This window comes from Orbicella franksi, chromosome 15, assembly GCF_964199315.1.
Source record: "Orbicella franksi chromosome 15, jaOrbFran1.1, whole genome shotgun sequence".
NCBI lineage: Eukaryota > Metazoa > Cnidaria > Anthozoa > Scleractinia > Merulinidae > Orbicella > Orbicella franksi.
In genome coordinates, this window is record NC_138159.1 from 14,206,853 (window position 1) to 14,225,274 (window position 18,422).

Below are 18,422 nucleotides of genomic sequence, written 5' to 3' on the forward strand. Positions count from 1 at the left end.
TTGTGCTTGTGCTTGTGCTTATGCTTATGCTTATGCTTATGCTTATGCTTATGCTTATGCTTATGCTTATGCTTATGCTTATGCTTATGCTTATGCTTATGCTTTTGCTTTTGCTTTTGCTTATGCTTATGATTATGATTATGATTATGATTATGATTATGATTATGATTATGATTATAGACGGAGCGGACGGACGGACGTGCCACGGCTTGCTCCGCTACTTCTTAACATCATTTTATTCTTTTTATCCTTTTTAAACGTTTAACCCTCAATATGTACCTACCGGAGAATTTATTAGATTTTATTGGGGGTTTTGGTCCAGAATACACGGCATAAGACTTAGCCTAGACGAAAATACCGCGAAGCATACAGCCATCACAAGACGTCCAGAAAATCGAAGGTGAAGTGGACGGACCAAATGAACGAGGACCTGCTTGAATGCAAAAGAAAGGCACAGGAGCTAATAACATCCAGCGAAGCCCCAGTTAATGGGAATGGAAGGAAAAAGGGATACATAGAGATTATGAAAAACCTATGGGACGCTAAAGGATATGGAGACCTTAGACTAAAACCTCAAAATTTGCGGGACCAAGCATCAAGACTTGAAAAAATTCAAGAAAGGTCAGTGGACAACACCTCGGGTGACTCGAGGGCGATGTCAGGAATTGATGAATCTATGTTTGGCGTCGGAACTCAGTCTGCTTCCAATATTGATCATTCAGACAGCGCAGATTTATTTACTTTGGATTTTCAAGATGTTGGAAGTGATGAATCACGATATGCTAATTCACAAGAAATAGCGAGCGATTTGAATATGACCAGTACCAGTACGGAAATCCCAGGAGGCGCAGAGTTAATGAAGCAGATAGAGCAGAACGATCTAGACAATGTGAGTGTACTGAGGTGTCTGCCAGAGCACAATGTTGTTGATAAGCCATCAATGATCACTTGGGGCATACGGAGTGATGGCAGTCTCATTGTTATACCAACCTCCATCATAACAGATGCTTACAATGAGATTGTTACATGGAGAAAGAATGTTTTTCTGGTGCCATATGGTAAAACCGGAAAGGAATTTATTGATCAGGTTACATCGCACATTAATGACTGGAATAGCAACTCTGATCAACAGCACATATCCTTGAAAGCAGCCTTTGTCCTTTTGGCTGTTGCACTTCAAAAGCCAAGCCCGAAATCTAAGACAAAAGACCATCAGGATTTCCTATCTAAGCGCCTTGCGCTCTGGAAGGAAGGGGAAATCAGCAAGTTGCTACGCGAAGGTAGAATGCTTCAGGGGCGTATTGGAAAGCTTAAGACTTGATCAACCGGAAAAATCCAAGATATTTGCTAAGCTTGTGCTCGAAGGACAAATCAATTCAGCGCTGCGTTTCCTTAGCGAAACATCAACAGGGTGCGTGCTGGAGCTAACGGATGACGTCATGGCCCAGTTGAAAGAGAAACATCCAAACCCGCAACCAACAACGTTGGGCTCACTTCTCTCCGGGCCGATTAATGATGATATCCCTGAATCGGTGTACTCAGAGATAAATGGTGAGATGATAAGGGAGGCCGCGTTAAGAACAAAGGGATCAGGGGGACCATGCGGGGTTGACGCTAATGGTTTTAGAAGAATGATGGCTTGCAAATCCTTTAAACAGTCGTCTACAAAATTATGCGAGGCGATAGCCACAATGACAAGGACTCTATGTACAACTTATATCGACCCTGCAACCATAGAGCCACTGGTGGCAAGCCGATTGATTCCCCTGGATAAAGGTGAAGGTGCAGTGAGGCCTATAGGGTCCGCGAGGTGATACGAAGGATTATTGGAAAGTGTGTAATGAACGTTTCTAAGGGAGACGTGGTTGAGGCGAGTGGTTCACTCCAGCTATGCGCAGGTCAAACGTCCGGCAGCGAGGCTGCTATACATGCTATGCATGCCATATTTGAAGCAGATGACACGGACGCGGTACTGCTCATCGATGCTTCTAATGCATTCAATGCACTTAACAGAGCAACTTCACTGCATAATATCCGGGTTCTCTGCCCTGTAATTGCAGCATATGCCATCAATACTTACAGGAAGTCGGCACGCTTGTTTATTACCGGCGGCAAAGAGATCATGTCAGCTGAAGGAACAACACAGGGTGACCCACTTGCTATGGCCCTCTACGCCTTAAGTGTGCAGCCGCTGATCACAAGCCTGCAGGCGGCGTCCAGTACTAAACAGTGCTGGTTTGCTGACGATGCCTTTGGAGCTGGCTCTGTACTGGAAATCAAGAAATGGTGGGATGTCCTCAACAGCCTTGGCCCAGTCTTTGGCTATTTTCCCAACCCCAAGAAATGTTGGATTATCTCAAAGCCAGATAAAGAGGCAAGCGTGAAAGAAGTGTTCAAGGACACGGCTGTCAATGTGACGGTAGAGGGACAAAAACATCTGGGTGCGCTGATAGGTTCGCGGGAATATCTAGAGGAATACGTTAGCGAGAAGGTGACCAACTGAGTCAGCGAGATTACCAAGCTGGCAGAGTTTGCTCTTTCATAGCCTCCAGCGTGTTATGCTGCTTACACCTTTGGCCTCAAGCACCGATGGACCTATTTTTTGAGAACTTTGCCTGATATTCAAGAATTATTGGAGCCTTTGGAGAATGCCATATCTAAGGTGCTCATCCCTGCAATTACGGAGCATAGGTGCACTCGGCTGGACAGGGACATTCTAGCACTGCCAGTCCGTCTAGGGGGGCTTGGCATGACAAACCCGTGTCTTGACGCAAATCTTGAGCAATCCTCCCCCGTCAAAGTTACCATCCCGCTGGTCCAACAGATCGTGGCTCAATCCCATCAGATGTCGGATGATTCTTTGGTCAAGACACTACAACAGGCAAGGAGGAGTGAGAGAGCAACGGCGCTCCAAGACAGGGCAGAGCATATCAGAGGGGTAGCCCCACAGAAAGACCAACGGGCACTTGACCTTGCTGCGGAAAAAGGGTCATCTGTTTGGTTGACGGTACTCCCCCTTCGTGAAATGGGTTTCAACCTAAATGAGAGAGTTCCGCGATGCAATCAAACTGCGCTACGATTGGCCGGTTGATGATATCCCCTCCACCTGTGTATGCGGTGATGCTTTTACAGTGGACCACGCAATGATATGCAAGAGAGGTGGGTTCGTTACCCAACGTCACAATGAGCTGAGGGACTTAGAAGCCGAACTCCTGAATATGGTTTGTACCGATGTTGAGATTGAGCCTGTCCTGCAAGACATCTCGGGTGAACAGCTGGGAAGAGGTTCTAATCGAGCTCCAGATGCGAGATTAGATATTCATGCGCGCGGGTTCTGGGAGAACCAACGATCAGCATTCTTTGACGTGAGGGTTTGTCACCCTAATGCTGATTCGTATAGGGACCTAGAGCTCCAACAGATATACCGCAATCATGAGAACGAGAAGAAGCGCCTTTACGCGAGGAGGGTTTTGGATATCGAACAAGGAACTTTTACACCCCTTATTTTCACGTCAACAGGCGGCATGGGAAACGAGTGCTTGCAATACCATTCCAGACTGGCGCAGCTGATCTCCATCAAGAAAGGAGAACATTATGCTAAAACAATCTCCTGGATAAGAGCAAGGACATCCTTCGCTTTACTAAGATCCGCACTAATCTGCCTAAGAGGTTCAAGAGCTAGAAGGAAAGCCTTTTGTGACTTTAAGAACATTGATATTGACGTTGAAACCCAGGAGGGAGCCATTATGTAAACACTGTTGAAATAGGTTTTAATAGTTTATTTCTTTCGATTTGATTTATATATTCACCCGACCTGTAACGTAAAGGGACGATTGTACTTTTCATGCGCCAGTTCAAATTGCTAAGGGTAAATAAAGGGGAAAAGTTGAATTACAAAATGTTGTTCTGTTTCAATGCTGTTTCACAATGGAACTTAGTATACTGCTTCATTAAGGAGCTCGATAGCCAAAAAAAAAAACAAAAAACAAAATAGATATATATATATATATATATAAAATTGTTTGTTTTGTTTTTGCTTCTTTCCTTTTTTTCGGGAAAGGGCATTTTTGGCAAACTTAATCATTCTAGTTTCACGAAAAAAAGAAACAGATTATTTCTTCCTTATGCCTCGCATTTTGCTTCTATATTTTACGTTTTCCGCAACGTGTCAATTCACGTTGGTGGTTGTCATGAAAACAGACGTTGTTTCGGCACTCTTTTGGGCCGGAATTCGTCGGATTTCAACGAAAATCTTGCTCAAGCGGTTTAATTAAAAGAATATTGAGTGTGTTTCCCGCTGAACGTCAACTGAATGTCCTCCCCTCAACCCAACGTAAGTTCAACTAGGAATTTTAATCGTTTACATCTCGCTGTGATCTCTGACCGAACGACAGGAAATAGACTTAAAAAAAAAAAAAAATAGAACTGCAAATACCGCGGGAGGCAACGAATTCGAGTCTAAAAGGCAAACACGAGGTAGATGAAGCTTTTTTTTACAGACCTGACCTTTCGCAGGTTTTATAAGTATCGTTTGAAGAACACAGGAAGAAACCCGTGAACTGTTCTACTGAAATATTACTCTGTAATTAAAATATTTCTCCAGCTTAAGTATATGGGAGTAGACTCTTTTTCCTTTATGTTCTGAAGATGCTACAATTTATGCAGTGTATCATTTACTCTGTACTGAAATGCACTAAATAAATCGATCTATACGAAAACAGGCGGGGTTTTCATGCATTGGACACATTTCACATGCCGTGCATGCCAACTTGCATGAACTTTTTCTATTGAATTGCTGATCAGCAGTGATTTTATGATGGTGTGATAATGAAAATTAAGTAGGAAAACCAACTAGGCGGTTCCCCCCACATTTTTTTTTGTTTTTCGTGGATTGACTTTTTCAAGCGATGGTCGACGCTAGTCAATCGCTTTTATCTGGCAAGCATTCCCTTCGAATGTTCGTGATACAAATCTGCTGTGCGGGAACAAAGATTTTCACCCTTCAAGTAGCCCTGCGCCTGCACTCACATTGCTCAGCGGATTCTGCCCACTTTAGAGGGGCCGAGGAGCACTAGGAACAAGATATTAGTTCGTGAAGCCATATACTGCATGTCTCTTGTAAAAGAACCAATAAATTGTAACCATATTAGCGTTTTGCAAACAGAATAAACACGCGAGTAAATAAATAAACAAATAAATAACAATAATAATAATGATGATTATTATTGTTATTATTATTATCATTATCATTATCATGATCATTATTGTTATTATTCAATATTATTTTAAATTACCGAAACTTACATAAGAGCCACATGAGTTGTTATAAATTACAACTAGATTGTAACCTGTGACCTGTCACACCCAATATTTTGAACTTTAACACCCAACACTTAAGTGGATCGGAGTATGGACTGAGGGTAAAATGCAGACTGCAGACCAGAGATAAAATGCAGACTGCAAACTACAAACTTCTTAAAAACATATCGTTGCGGTCTTCATTTTACTCCTGGTCTACAGCCTACATTTTACCGTCAGTCTGCATTTTATCCCCTGTCCGCGGTCTGCAGTCTGCAGTCCGAAAACCTAGGTGTACAATAAGCCGCTTTCTTATATTGTAAAACTGTACTCAACCTTGAAAGATAGAGCCCTACCACTATCAACAATAAAAAAATGAGAAACAAAGATATCAGATAACTCACCTCTTAAATCTTTGCAAGAAAGTACCTATTGGCTGCCATGTCTTTTTTGGCGTCTCATGGCGATCAACTTCTTAAGCTGTAGGGTTGTTACACCTTTCGTGTACACGTTTCTTGAGTACAAAAAGATCTGATATTTTCCGAACTGAGAACGAATTTGTCCGATACCTAATAAAGAGCGAACATCACTCGGGACCTGAAAGCTCTGTTCAAAAATGGTTTAAATCCGACGTGTTTTGCCAATGTCACAGCGCCACAAACTTGCCGGCAAATCCTAGCCTGCGAGCAGACTCACGTTTGGGTATTGAGGGCGAGTGGCGCGGGTGCGCACGTGAGCGGCGAAGCCGCGAGAAAGTCACTTTCTTCGTGCCTCCTCACCAGACTCCTCCCCGTCGGAGCGCTTCACTTTTAAATTCGCTTTTTTCCGCTCGCACGTGTGCTCCCTAATGTGAGCCTGCTCCCAGGCTAGCAAATCGTAGTTTAATTTTTATGTTCAATACACCTTGACCTGCCATTTTTTTTAACGACTAGGCCTAAGAACTGAGTACAGTTTTGCAGTTGTTGTTAATAATTAAAATAATCCAACACGTAAGGCACATTTTGGACGATTTTGTACAAGTGAAGTGCATGCTACCCGTGTAGTTATTGGAGAACCTTTAGTCGAGTATTTCTTTGCAAAGTAATGTTTCCTAGTTGTAGTTAAGAATAAATTAGCCGGAAAACTTTGCTTGAAACCCTAACAAGTAAGCTGTTTGTGGCATTTCTGTTTTATGTAGTTTTGACTAGCTTGTATGGTCACAACGAGAAAGCCCAACATAAACGATTTTGCTCGATCACACCACTCTTCTTTTCCTGAAAAATGGCACCAGTTTATAAGATCTTGCAGCATTTAACTTGAATAGACCTAGATAGCTCAAAAGGATAGTAACTAAAGATCTGTACCCGCAGTTTTTTTAAACATCTCATTTACTTTGACACGCCTTTTTTTTGTCACTAATGCCCAGTCCCCCAATAAAAGTGATTTCTAATTTTATTTTTTAAGGGGTTATATCCAGTGCCTTTTGAGCATGCGTAAATTGGGCGCACCAAAAGCTCCATTCAAGCATGTCGCATAACTTTCTAGGACATTCTTGGTGTGCGATTTTGTCTGACTTGCTTCCTTTATTCGTACGTGCAGTGAATTCGCGGTCGTCCAAATAATTCTATCTTTTATGTAAAGTTCAGACCTACTGTCGGCGAGAAATTAAGGTAAGTACAGTTATTTAAGAACGAAGTGAGCTACTTTGCTAAATCACGCGAGAAATGATCAGGCGATCATGTAATATATGGTAACGAGTCAGATTATATAATGACCACGCAATGTGGCTTTGCAAGACCACTTTTTAATACTGTAACAGTATTATAAATCTAATATTTTATAAAAGAACAGACTGGGCGTTGAACATAATGCTCGGGAAAAATTCTTATGGGGTTTAATTTACCCAACGATGCTTGTGTTTTCCACAAAATTTGCATAGCACAATCGGTTGAGGTCATCGCGCAATGTTCCCTTTCCTGAAACCTAAACGGCATTCCTTCGCTTCTTTTAGTTAATCACGGCCTTGTCACCTATTCCTGAGTAAGTGGTAGCCAAAATTCACGGAATACAGCAATCAAAATATGTGTCTTATTGTGTCCCAGACGTTAGTCGCCTTTTGATTTGACGAACGTCAGATCTAGAGACATCAAATAAAGTACGTCTGATCGGAGAATGTTGTTGATAAACATTATTATACGTACCAACAGGCATCCACTTAAGTTCACGAATTGAAGCGATTTTGTAGCGTTTAGAGCAAACAGCAACTGTTACGGTCGAAACAAAACGAAATGAATGCGGTTGTTAAGGTAACAACCGTTGCGTGACGTCCCCAAACGACAGCTGCGAAGGAAGCTTCGTACGATTCTACACTGAAGCTTACGTTTCACTGTGCTATTACTTGACGACCCTTGATCAATGCTATGCAAGGTAAAACTGTGAATTTTGAGATGTCAAGGTTTTTCAGTTTCATCCCTGAATGCTGTAAAATTCGGTATATCAGTTTGACAAGCAGCTTATGCGATAGAAGATGATTCTTATATAATAGCTGGTTTTCACATGACGTCACTAAAATCTATTGATCTTCCTGAGATTTTACTTAAATGATGTATGAGAGCAGCTGAAAACTAATATTCATACAAATTTTCGCTCCGAATGGGTTCCTGGTTTTGTGATAAACTACGCTTGAATTTCTAAGCTTTTGCGTGACACGGTATTTACATGACGGCCAAGAGAGCTGTCATGATGGTTAAAAGAGTGACTTATTTCAGAGAACTTGGCTATCTAAACGGTTCATGTCTTAGAAAAAGTATTATTTTAATGTTTTAGAGTTCCTCGAGGGATAAATTCACGCTTTTGTAGCGAAACTCAGTGACAGATGTTTCTGTTAGTTTCCGGCCGCCATGTTGGTGCCCATACGGATGGGCACCAGAATGGCGTCTCCATACAAATCTCTAATATATAGATTTAGGCCAGCCTAAAAGCGGAGCTCCTCAGTTATTTTTCGGAATGTTGTTACTAATGAAGATAATCCAACTTGTATGAGGTAAATTGCGAATGATTTAATAGTTTCAGCCGGAACTAGTATTACATCAGCAGATCGAGGTGTAAGATGGTGTGATTATGAAATATAGAGCCATGATCTCAAGGATTTCTTGGAAGCAAACCAAAAATCTTGATCACATAACAGAACTGTCTTCTGTGCTTTTTGGTGGCATTTCTTGTTCTTTCCTACCTTATTCAGAAAGACAAGGCATTGTTATTAATCATTATATTCTTTCTAAGCTAACGTGAGGACTCCCACACAAAAGAAGTTTAAACATTTTTTTGTTGTGGAGACTGATTGAAATGCAGTGGTTACAATATACTCAGTCCCTGAATCTCTACCAAATGAAATCTCACAAAAATACCAAAACAGCATACATATGTGAAAAGTTGGAAAGTTTTGTTTTCTAACTTGTCCCCAAAGATACATTTAGCCATCTTCACTATTGTATGGAGTCTCCTCCTGCTGGAAGGGTTTGCAATAAGCAAAATCACCCTCACATGAATGGTAATTACGATATATATATTTTTTTGCTGATCATGAATACTTGCATAGGCTTCTAATAATAATTTTATTATTCAATTTCAATGTGATTTGTTCTTTTTCTCGACTGGCATTGTGGACTGCAAGAGCTGTTATTGGGTTCCATTAATTAATTTTGCTATGATTAAATTATACCAAGAATTATCAGTAAGCTAAGAGGAAGTTATATTATATACATGTATTTTGTCTGCACTACACAACCAAATGCACTCCAAGGTTATCAGGCATAGGTACATTTGTCAGAAGAGCCCAGCATATCCAAGATATGTTTTGATTGATGCATCAATTAAGATAATTTACAGCAAAATGGATGAAAAATACATCAATATCCTACATGCACCAAAGCCAGACATGGGGTTATAAGGCAATCATTTAAACAACAGATTGAAATAATTTATAAATTAGAGAACACTATTTCTACAACAGAATGGAACAAATTAACCTTATCGGACATTGCGAATGGCAAGGCTGTCTGTAGAATGTCACAAATTTCTCAACCCTTTCTTTCTACAAAAATGCTAATCCTGCAACTCTGCTTAAGACCCAGTTCTCCATTTCGTGTTGGCAAAATATCAATTTATGCCATGTCCAATGCAGATTATCACAAAATTGATTTAAAAGCTCAATAAATATCATTTTAAAGCCAAAAAGCCAATTATGTAAATAAACCATGAGTAAATTATCTCTAAGAAAAACTGATTAATTTAAAAGGCACTTAAAAATAATTAGTTAATATGTGTTTCTTAATAATGTAATGCAGTGTATCTGTCGCAATGTTGCAGCTATGATATTACTACAAACAGGATGGGTTGCAGAACTGAACCTCCAAGTCAGTTTATTCAATGAACTTGGTGCAGAATTTATAATCCCATCAAGTTGTCTGTAAATACAGAGAAACCAAACATAGCATTACAATCATAAGTAATGAATTACTGAACTCTTTTACATGTATGAACAGTGTATGTTCCATTAATATTGGGGATCTCTCAGAAGCTGCATCCATAATAAATTAATTTGTTCCCAGATGCATTTGTTTATAGAACTTTTCACAAATTAATATCTCTGTCATAACAGTGATCTCTGTGTTCTACAACAATTAGTACACAAGAAAAATCCACTCAGTAAGATATTGTTTACAATAAAAATCAATGCCTATAAGCAATCATAAGGACCTTAAATTTATATTTCCTCAGAAATATCTCACCAGGCCATGGTTGCTTGAAAAATCTTTGATGTTTTAATACAGGCTCCCCATCTGTAAACTGTTCATATATTGACGGACAGGAACAGGCATGTGATTCCTTTCTTTGATATACAGTGTACTTCATTGTTAGTTGTTTACTGAGTGTTAGTAGTGAATCAAATGCTAGGGCTTGGTACTCCAGCTTTCACTGTGGCAGGCTCTGCCCTGAAATACAAAGCAAACTTACATAACTGTTATGAACTTCGCCACTTGCTTTCAAGAACAAATGCAATGTGCTTCAAACAAGAAACTGGAACATTGAGGGTTACAACAATGTGCACAGTTCCAATCACAGGGTCATCCAGGCTGTTTCGTTGTACATATAACTGTACAACTGTACATGAGTTCAGCTTCCAGAAGAAAATCAGAGTTTGTCAGGATAAATACTGATGTTCTTGCTTACTCAATGAATGAATGTGCAGTTTCAGAAGATATTCACACCCAACACCCATTCATGGCCAGTCTTTAGAAATTCCAAATTAAAGTATCAGGAATCAAGAGCTCTAATAGAGAAAAAACCTCCATGTGGGGTATGAATCTTTTCTTGAAGAAAACAATGTCTGAGAAATCATTAATTACAAAATAATGTTTAAGAAACATCTTACCTTTCAGAGAATTTTGTAATCTACAATGTCTGGCCAGTTCATATATTTGACAAGTTGGCACTGGGTGTGTTTGTAAATTTGTGCACTTCAACATCACATTACTATGTAGTAGCACTGGTCAACTAAAAACAGCATAATTTGGTTAATTAATATACACTGTACATTATTAGGTTAAAATATTGGTGTAGATTGTTGGACATCAACAGATACAGAAACTATTTGCTCCTGAATCATAACGAGTGAAAAATCCTGCATGAGACATTTACATGTACATGTAACAGCCCTCCACCTCAGAACCATCACAGATATGATATGATATTTTTAAACTCTCTGAAATTTCAGATTATTCAAGATTAACATATGCACATACATCATCTGGGGCAACCCTAAAACACTGAATTTGGAAACTGAAATCCGGAATCCAGAATCTGGAATCCAGAATCCGGAACCAAAAACCAGAGTCTGGAATCCAGATATTATGAATGATGATAGAAATAATTCACTTCAGCAATGTCTAATAAATAAATATGAGCAAAAATTATTTTGTTGTTATTTATTTTCTTGGCTTTACTTCAGTCCCAGACTGTAATTGCTAAAAAATTATTGACTAGTTCTGAACAACCCTTAGCTATATATCTGGCCCGGTTGTTCAAAAGCTGCATAAAGCTATCCATTGGGTACATCACTATCCAGTCAGGGTTACTGATTTTTTGGGTGGATAGAGTTACTCATAGCCTGCAAGCAGGCTCTAGTATCTGTTTCTAGTGTCTGAGCAGGCTAAATAGGTGTCTAGTGTTTTTCTGCATTGGCATGTGACCAAGAGCCTTCATGCGGCTTTGTCACTCGCGTCCCCAGCCCAAACACAAGAGCCTGCTCATAGGCTAAGTTACCCATCTTTTATTCAAGCTGGCCCTAGTGAGAGCCCACTTCTTGTCTAGATCAAATTGCTCTGAGAAGACTGGTGAGCAGCACGTTAACAACAAGCTATTATAGGCTATTGCAGTGAGTTTCTGGCAGTCTTTTAGCATCTTTTAACAACATGTGGTCTGATCTGTTAGCAAGTGAGAAGCAGACGGAAGTAAGTGTGCAACATTTCTACAAATTGTTTTAATATGATGGCCGCCAAGAATATGAAAGGCTGATTTGTCACAGTATCAGTGTGGAAATTGTGTTAATCTGGAATTGGTCTCGTATCTGTTGGAAAAATCAAATTTCATATTTAGACCAGATGGGTTAGCTTTTGCACTTCGAAAGTGGGGGCGTGACTGTCAATGTACAGGGGGCTGTCACTGACGGATATCCTGTTCTCTATGACATTTTCTATCTTGTTCAGTATCCACTAGACATAAAGGATAAATTTATACTCCTGGTAAATTGAAGATCACTTATCAAACAAAATGGCAATTACCAGCAAGCTTATTTTAGACACTCTCAAGGTGCTTGGAATAAAATTAAGATGCACTTTACTGAGATTCTCATAATCATAGCCCTCACTAAAAATAATAGTTGCACGATTTCAACAGACGGGGAATTTTTGTTTCAAAAAAGGTTAAGTTTGAGGTCCTTTTTACTTGGCAGCTTACTTTTTACAGTCAAAAAGCTAAGCAAAACAATTTTCGCGTATTTGAAGAACTTATTTTCTTTGATTTGTGGATTCCGGTTTCCAGTTTCTGGGTTCCAGTTTTTGGTTCTAGATTCCGGATTCCGGATTCCGGTTTCTGGGTTTTAGGGTTGCCCCATCTTTAACAGAGTGTTTGCTTCACATTCAGTTTACACATGGCTGTTATCCAGCATAGGCAGACTTATAAGTTTTCCTTCAAAAATATATTGCAACAACTATTGCATCTTTCATTACCTATTCTTGTGATGACATGACACAATATCCAAGAACAAGAAGTCATAAGCATAAAACTAACTTACGTGGTAGTGCTTACAGTTCCTCTTACTGTCTGCATATGCCATCCATAAACTGGTGCTGCCTGGACAATGTACTCATTATTTTTCTGATCACACCTTTTAAAACGTCACTGTTATATAATTTGCCCTGAAAAAGCAATACATGAAATGTTATGCCTTTGGCACTCACCAAATACCTTTACATGATGTATAATGAACACCATATCAACATTCACAATTCTTTTTACTTTCATTGTAACTCTTTTGTGTCATTTTCCCTCACTTGAAGACAGGACTTCCACATTAGGTGATTTGCCTCTGGAACCTCTATGAATTCACAGGGAGTGATAACAATTAAATCGTGACTGATTTTAGCAAAGGAGGCATTCAAATGTCAGATTTTAATGCTAAGTTTATACAGTAACTTTACATTACTCTTCATATATGTATATAACCTCTCAATTATTGCACCTATAGACAGAAGGTGTGCTGGGGGAAGAAATGTTCTAAACTCTCTGAACTTTTCCCCCTTACCTGTAATAGGATAACTATTATGAACTACGGTTTGTAACCAACACCAACATCAGGTTATGTATACACATGTATGTTTGTTGTCGTCTGTAATCATAAAAAAATAAAAATTTAAAATCCTCCATAAAGTTCATACTCAACAACACTGCTACATGTAGCACTGTTACTGGAATTCAATTTAAGTGAAACTGTTGCAACAGCTCTGTCAAAATTGTTTCTAGCAGTTAAGGCAGGATAACAGAATATACATGTAGCACACAGCAAAGGCTAGAGATACACACATGTTAGTTATCAGTTAGGATTTGGTGAGCTTCTGTGCTGTAGGTATGGTGGAAAATAATAGATTATCAGAAATGAAGGTTCCTGAGACATTTTGACAACACTGAGAGGAATTAATATATAAATTCACAAAAGAAGAAGAAGTTCTTGCCCTGTCCAATTCTCTGTAATAAAAATATCATTCACATACAAGTCATTTATTATATATGGTTTGTGTTTAAAGCCGATATAATGCACACTCTGATGGGCCAATTCCAGTGCATTATTTACATTTACATGGTATGCCTCGGTAAAATCATAAAACATTGCGTGCGACTAAAATAAAAAATATAAAAAATAAAAAATAAAAAGAAATGCCTAATTCATAACAATTTAAAATATTCAACACTAAAATGAATGTAATTCTTTACTTGAAAATTATTCTCCCGTAATGCCCATGGGCCAATTACAGGGATGCTAAAAAGTCCTAACACAAAGTAAAAGGAAATTAAGAAAACTGTTGCTTTTTTCCGGAAAATTGTAGCGACTGAAGACAATGATGGAACACTCTGAGAGTGCATTCTATCAACCTGATGAGATAAAATTTAAGGAGAATAGAGTATTCACAAAGTTATATCACAAATGAATTGGTACAGGAGAGGAGAAAGGAAACTGTACAGCCAGAAAGAAACTGAAACTTTCTTCAACGAGCAAAAAAGTATACATGCACAACAAAGAAAACAGTCAGTGACACTCATTTAATAAATTAGTTAATAAAAAATTAGTGTGAAGAAGAGAGCAGAGAGAGAGAGAGTGGAGATAGGAGAACGCTCTCTCCAACTAAATTGTGTATATATGTATTTATTATATGGAGAAGAGTGTTTTACTGGGAACTAAACCACTCGTAGATTCCATACGCCACTTCATCCGGGACCCAAGTGGTGTATTTTCTGTATGTCACCTTTGTGAGTGTCGTATCGTTCAATGAATTCACGATTCCCGCCTTTTGCTTTTGTTGAATTGGTTTCTCCATATAATAAAAAGAACATTACACGTTGGCTCGAAGATATGAATTTTATGTTCTCGTGGCAAGAACAATATCTCACGAGTTCACTTCGCTCACTCGTGAGATATTGTTCTTGCCACGAGAACATAAAATTCATATCTTCGAGCCACTGTGTAATATCCTCTATGTAAAAGTTATTCTTATTACCGAGAAATGGTCAGGGCAAGAATTTCTATTACACTGTTCAATTTACTGAGTTAATAAGTACCATCTCACTTTTTAGGAACATTTCCATACTTAGTGTAAATACCGTGTTGGGGAATAACCTCTTATTAAGAAAATAGGGTCCATGTACCCCCAACCAAAAGCAATGGCACAAATAAAATGAAATAGCCAATCAAAATCAAAGCAGAGCTTTATTTGCAGACAGGATTGTCATGCATAATCGTCTACTCGACATTTTGGACTATATAAGCATTTCACCAAATCGAACTGATTGGACACACAACAAAATAAAACGAGGAAATCTACATTATAAACACAAGATGCATATCACTACATCTGAGCTCGAGTATCAACAGCAAATCCCTTCTCAATGAAAGGTGACCGAATAAAAGAGGGATAAAGAAAATTCGTTTAAGCTTGCGGTGTTAAAGTTTGAAAATTATTCACGCTTAAATTTGAATTTTATTGAGAGTCTGTATTTTTGCAAGCTTTGCAGTCATTTTATTGGCAGTAGCTTTACCAGTCTTCAACCAAATTAACCTCGGAATTCACAAAAGCATTTTGCCAAACCGAATAAATCGAACTAACAAAACGAGGAAATCTCCATACTTTGTAATCACAATATGCAAATATTCACATAGGAACAAAAGTAAATTTAGCAAATCCTGTTCGCTTCGGCTTAAAATGGTTTGTAGACCTTTCTTGGTTTTCAACAACAGAAGAAGAAATTTTAGCAGTCTACGAAGCGGCAGTGCTAACTAACTCAAAGAAAACTTCAAAACTCGCCCGGCCGTGTTTACAAGTACGGTTTTGGTTCAGCTTATTTTTAGACGTGAGGTTATAAGCTTAAGTTGACGACGAAAATCGACAGAAAACTCAATTTGTTTACAACTTACAGCAACCTCCAAAGCGACCCACGTGTTATTGTTTAGAGAAGAGCGAAATTAAAACGATGCAATTTTTAAAATCTCTTACAGCATGGCTTCAAATAAGGAAGACTTTTAATGGATTCCAATTGAAAATAAGCTTCTATCGCCGAGGCAGCTTGTTAATTTTCATAGCAAACGCAACAACAAAAGTCACTTACCGCAAGTTGGCAATTCAGTTCGGCCAGTGTAAATCTTCCAGGCAGAAACTTGCACCAAAAGTTGTGAAGACTGAACTGAAGTTATATTTTCGATAGACCAACGAATCAACCACTTCTTTCCGCTACGTTTACTGTTTTGTAATTTCTCTAAAACACTCGGGTACGTTTGATTTCTCTTGTTCATCACCTGACCAAATCAGGTGACTGTTGAATTTTCTTGCACGGCTGCACAGCATCACGTTCGCGCGAATTTTGAACTTGGCCATGGGGAGTTCGGCAGTCTTCTGAATCAGTCTGTCGGATACTTTCGTCTCCTTTCTATAGCCCTCGTTAGCTTTGGTTCACGGCATTGTTCGGTATTATTTCACTTCCTTTCTCTAGCCCTTGACTAGCTATAATTCACGGCATTGTTCAGTACTGTTTCGCCTCCTTCCCCAGCGCTGGCCCGCTCAGTCTTTTTCGCGATCTTCTTCGCTACTTCTTTGCCTGTTAATTCTTGCTTTCTGTTTATTGCTTCAGTGGAACCCTGTCTTAAAAATCGTCTTTAAAATATTAGCTCAACCTCCGCTATCGTTTTTCTTTAAAAATCCCGCCAAGAAAAATGGCATTCTCCCGCTACAAACCGAGGGTGCATGTCTCTGTCAACCTATTAGCTGGAGTATGACCGCCATCTTGCGCGACTCCGTCGTCGTCGTCGTCGTCGTCGTCGTCGTCGTCGTCGTCGTCGTCGTCGTCGTCGTCGTCGTCGTCGTCGTCGTGCGTACGCGCCCACGAGCAATACCGCTAGCCATGATAACCATGAGAAAATCAATTCATGGGTTTCCTTTTCTTCCCTATACGGGTATGGGGCGCCGCTATAAATTTGGGTAAAAAATTTCTCCGCATATCTCGCATAAGAAAAATTGCTGTGACCAGAATTTTGGCGAGAGTCTGCATATTTACCTTCTATCATTTCCCAGATTCAGGACTTTATCTACTGACCAGTTTTGATTCTTATTTTGATCTATTTTGAATTGCGTGACACTAAAAACCAGCAATATGTAATTCGGACAGAATAGACCCCTCCACAGTTTTTCCGTCTTTAAATAATTATTGTACGTAAAAAAAAAAAGCGAGCGGTGGATACTGCTGGAAAAAAGCGCCGCAAACCTCGTAAAATAGCCATGTTTTTGAGTCACATCCTAGGGGTGGCGAATGGTCCTACAAAAACCATGAGTCTCGCAGAATTTTCGTCGAATTTAACGGATTCCACTGCCTCCTTTTTTAGCAGTTATATGCATCTCGAAGCTTCGATTTCTTCACTATGCTGTCTCGGAGTCTCTATTTTTTTTTAAGGCTGAGCAAGTCTAGAAGTCATGATTTATTTGCTTGTTTTTCCAAATAACATCTGAGGGTGTTACAGTCTGAAAGTCTCGCGTTCGCATTTAAAACGCGAATTAAAAAGGCACAAATACGCTGGGCTCGCAAAGAAAATCGCTTGTCTTGCCTTTTTGCCATTCCGTGGTCATTCGACAGCCCTATAATCTTTTTCGTAAACCTTCGATAGCGAACAGACCTTTCACGCTTGGAAGGAAGAATGTGCCTCCAGAACAAAAACGTTACATTACGGAAATTTTACCAACTATGTGTCTACTTTTGAATCAGATGCTCACTATTCTGTCAGATATTTCTGCTAAACCTGGTCATTTCATTAATTTCAAGGTACCTTCTCCAGCCATGCCGATCGATTTTCTTGTTCTAATGTGAAGAGAATAATAATACAAAGATCACTTTTTTTTTTTAATGGCAGCCGGCTTTATTCTCAAATAATTAACAATTCAGGAAAAAAAAAAAAAAAAAAAAAAACGGTTTCGTGTATATCTTTTGTATTGATAAATTCTTGCACTTAAGTAAACAAAACAAACTTCGTTTGTGCTAAATATCAGTTCCAGATTTCAATCTGCGTTTTATCGAAACTCTGTCATGTTTATGGCGTGGCCGGATGCTGAAGTCGAAGATTAACTTTCATTTTCCTTAGCGATAAAATATACAGTTTAACTTTATAAGAGTAGATGGTTTCGCACGTGCTTAAACTATCTTTTGGGGAATGGAGGGGAGGGGGTGTTCTATATAGTATTGCGGTAATCTTGTTGGAAGTTTCGTTAATTTCGTGATTTGTAGAGACCCTTTTCAAAAGTGCAGCGAAAAAATGAAATAAGACCACCTTAATTAGGATGAGACTTTGTTTACATCTTAGTTACAAAATCATAGAAATAGTCTGAGTACGAGGCCAGCATGATTTTGTTTAATTGTACATTTGTTTACACAATATTTTTTACGGCCAATGAAGAAAATAAAATTAATTAAATTAATAAACTAAGAACTTGTTCTTTTTCTTTCTTTCTTTCTTTTTTCTTTTTTTCTTTTTTTTTCTAGTACGTTATTAAATTTCATGGTCTGTTTTAGCTTGTCATAAAAAAAAAAAACAAATGGTCATGGCTTATTTGTTTTTGCTGTGATTTTTGCTTCTTTGTTTGTTTTTCTTTTAATTGTTTGACAAATAAGAACTTAATGGTGCTGGATTGTCAAGGTCTGTCAATGTAACAGATGTTGTTCCGTCCGCCATTGCACTCATATGTTTGCATTTAAAGTTTAAAACTTCTCTGATCTGTAAGTAAATCAACAGAATAAGTGAAAGATGTATCAGAGCAGAATTTAGAAACAGGTCC

General features: G+C 38.8%; 2 protein-coding genes and 1 pseudogene across 4 annotated transcripts in view; 2 read left to right on the plus strand and 1 right to left on the minus strand.

Moving 5' to 3' along the window:
* Positions 1-192: 192 nt before the first annotated feature.
* Positions 193-3,782, plus strand: LOC145469942 (uncharacterized; annotated as a pseudogene).
* A 2,663-nt stretch (positions 3,783-6,445) lies between these two features.
* Positions 6,446-18,422, plus strand: part of LOC145469960 (E3 ubiquitin-protein ligase TRIM45-like) — a 29,070-nt gene continuing 17,093 nt past the window's right edge. For both annotated transcript variants that reach the window (XM_081453786.1, XM_081453787.1), the window contains exon 1: positions 6,446-6,947. The gene's annotated coding sequence lies outside the window, so the exon portion shown is untranslated. The remainder of the gene's footprint in view (positions 6,948-18,422) is intronic.
* On the minus strand, positions 6,939-18,141 carry LOC145470026 (uncharacterized). 2 transcript variants are annotated; one of them, XM_081453863.1, is made up of 3 exons: positions 15,715-18,141; positions 10,712-10,825; positions 6,939-10,271 (listed from the first exon to the last, which is right to left on the minus strand). In XM_081453863.1, the coding sequence occupies exons 1-3, from the start codon at positions 15,896-15,898 to the stop codon at positions 10,252-10,254; spliced, it is 318 nt and encodes a 105-aa protein (XP_081309989.1). In that variant the 5' UTR covers positions 15,899-18,141; the 3' UTR covers positions 6,939-10,251. The 2 variants fall into 2 exon arrangements, 1 of the variants encoding a protein (XP_081309989.1); XR_014042410.1 differs by having other exon boundaries at positions 6,939-12,755.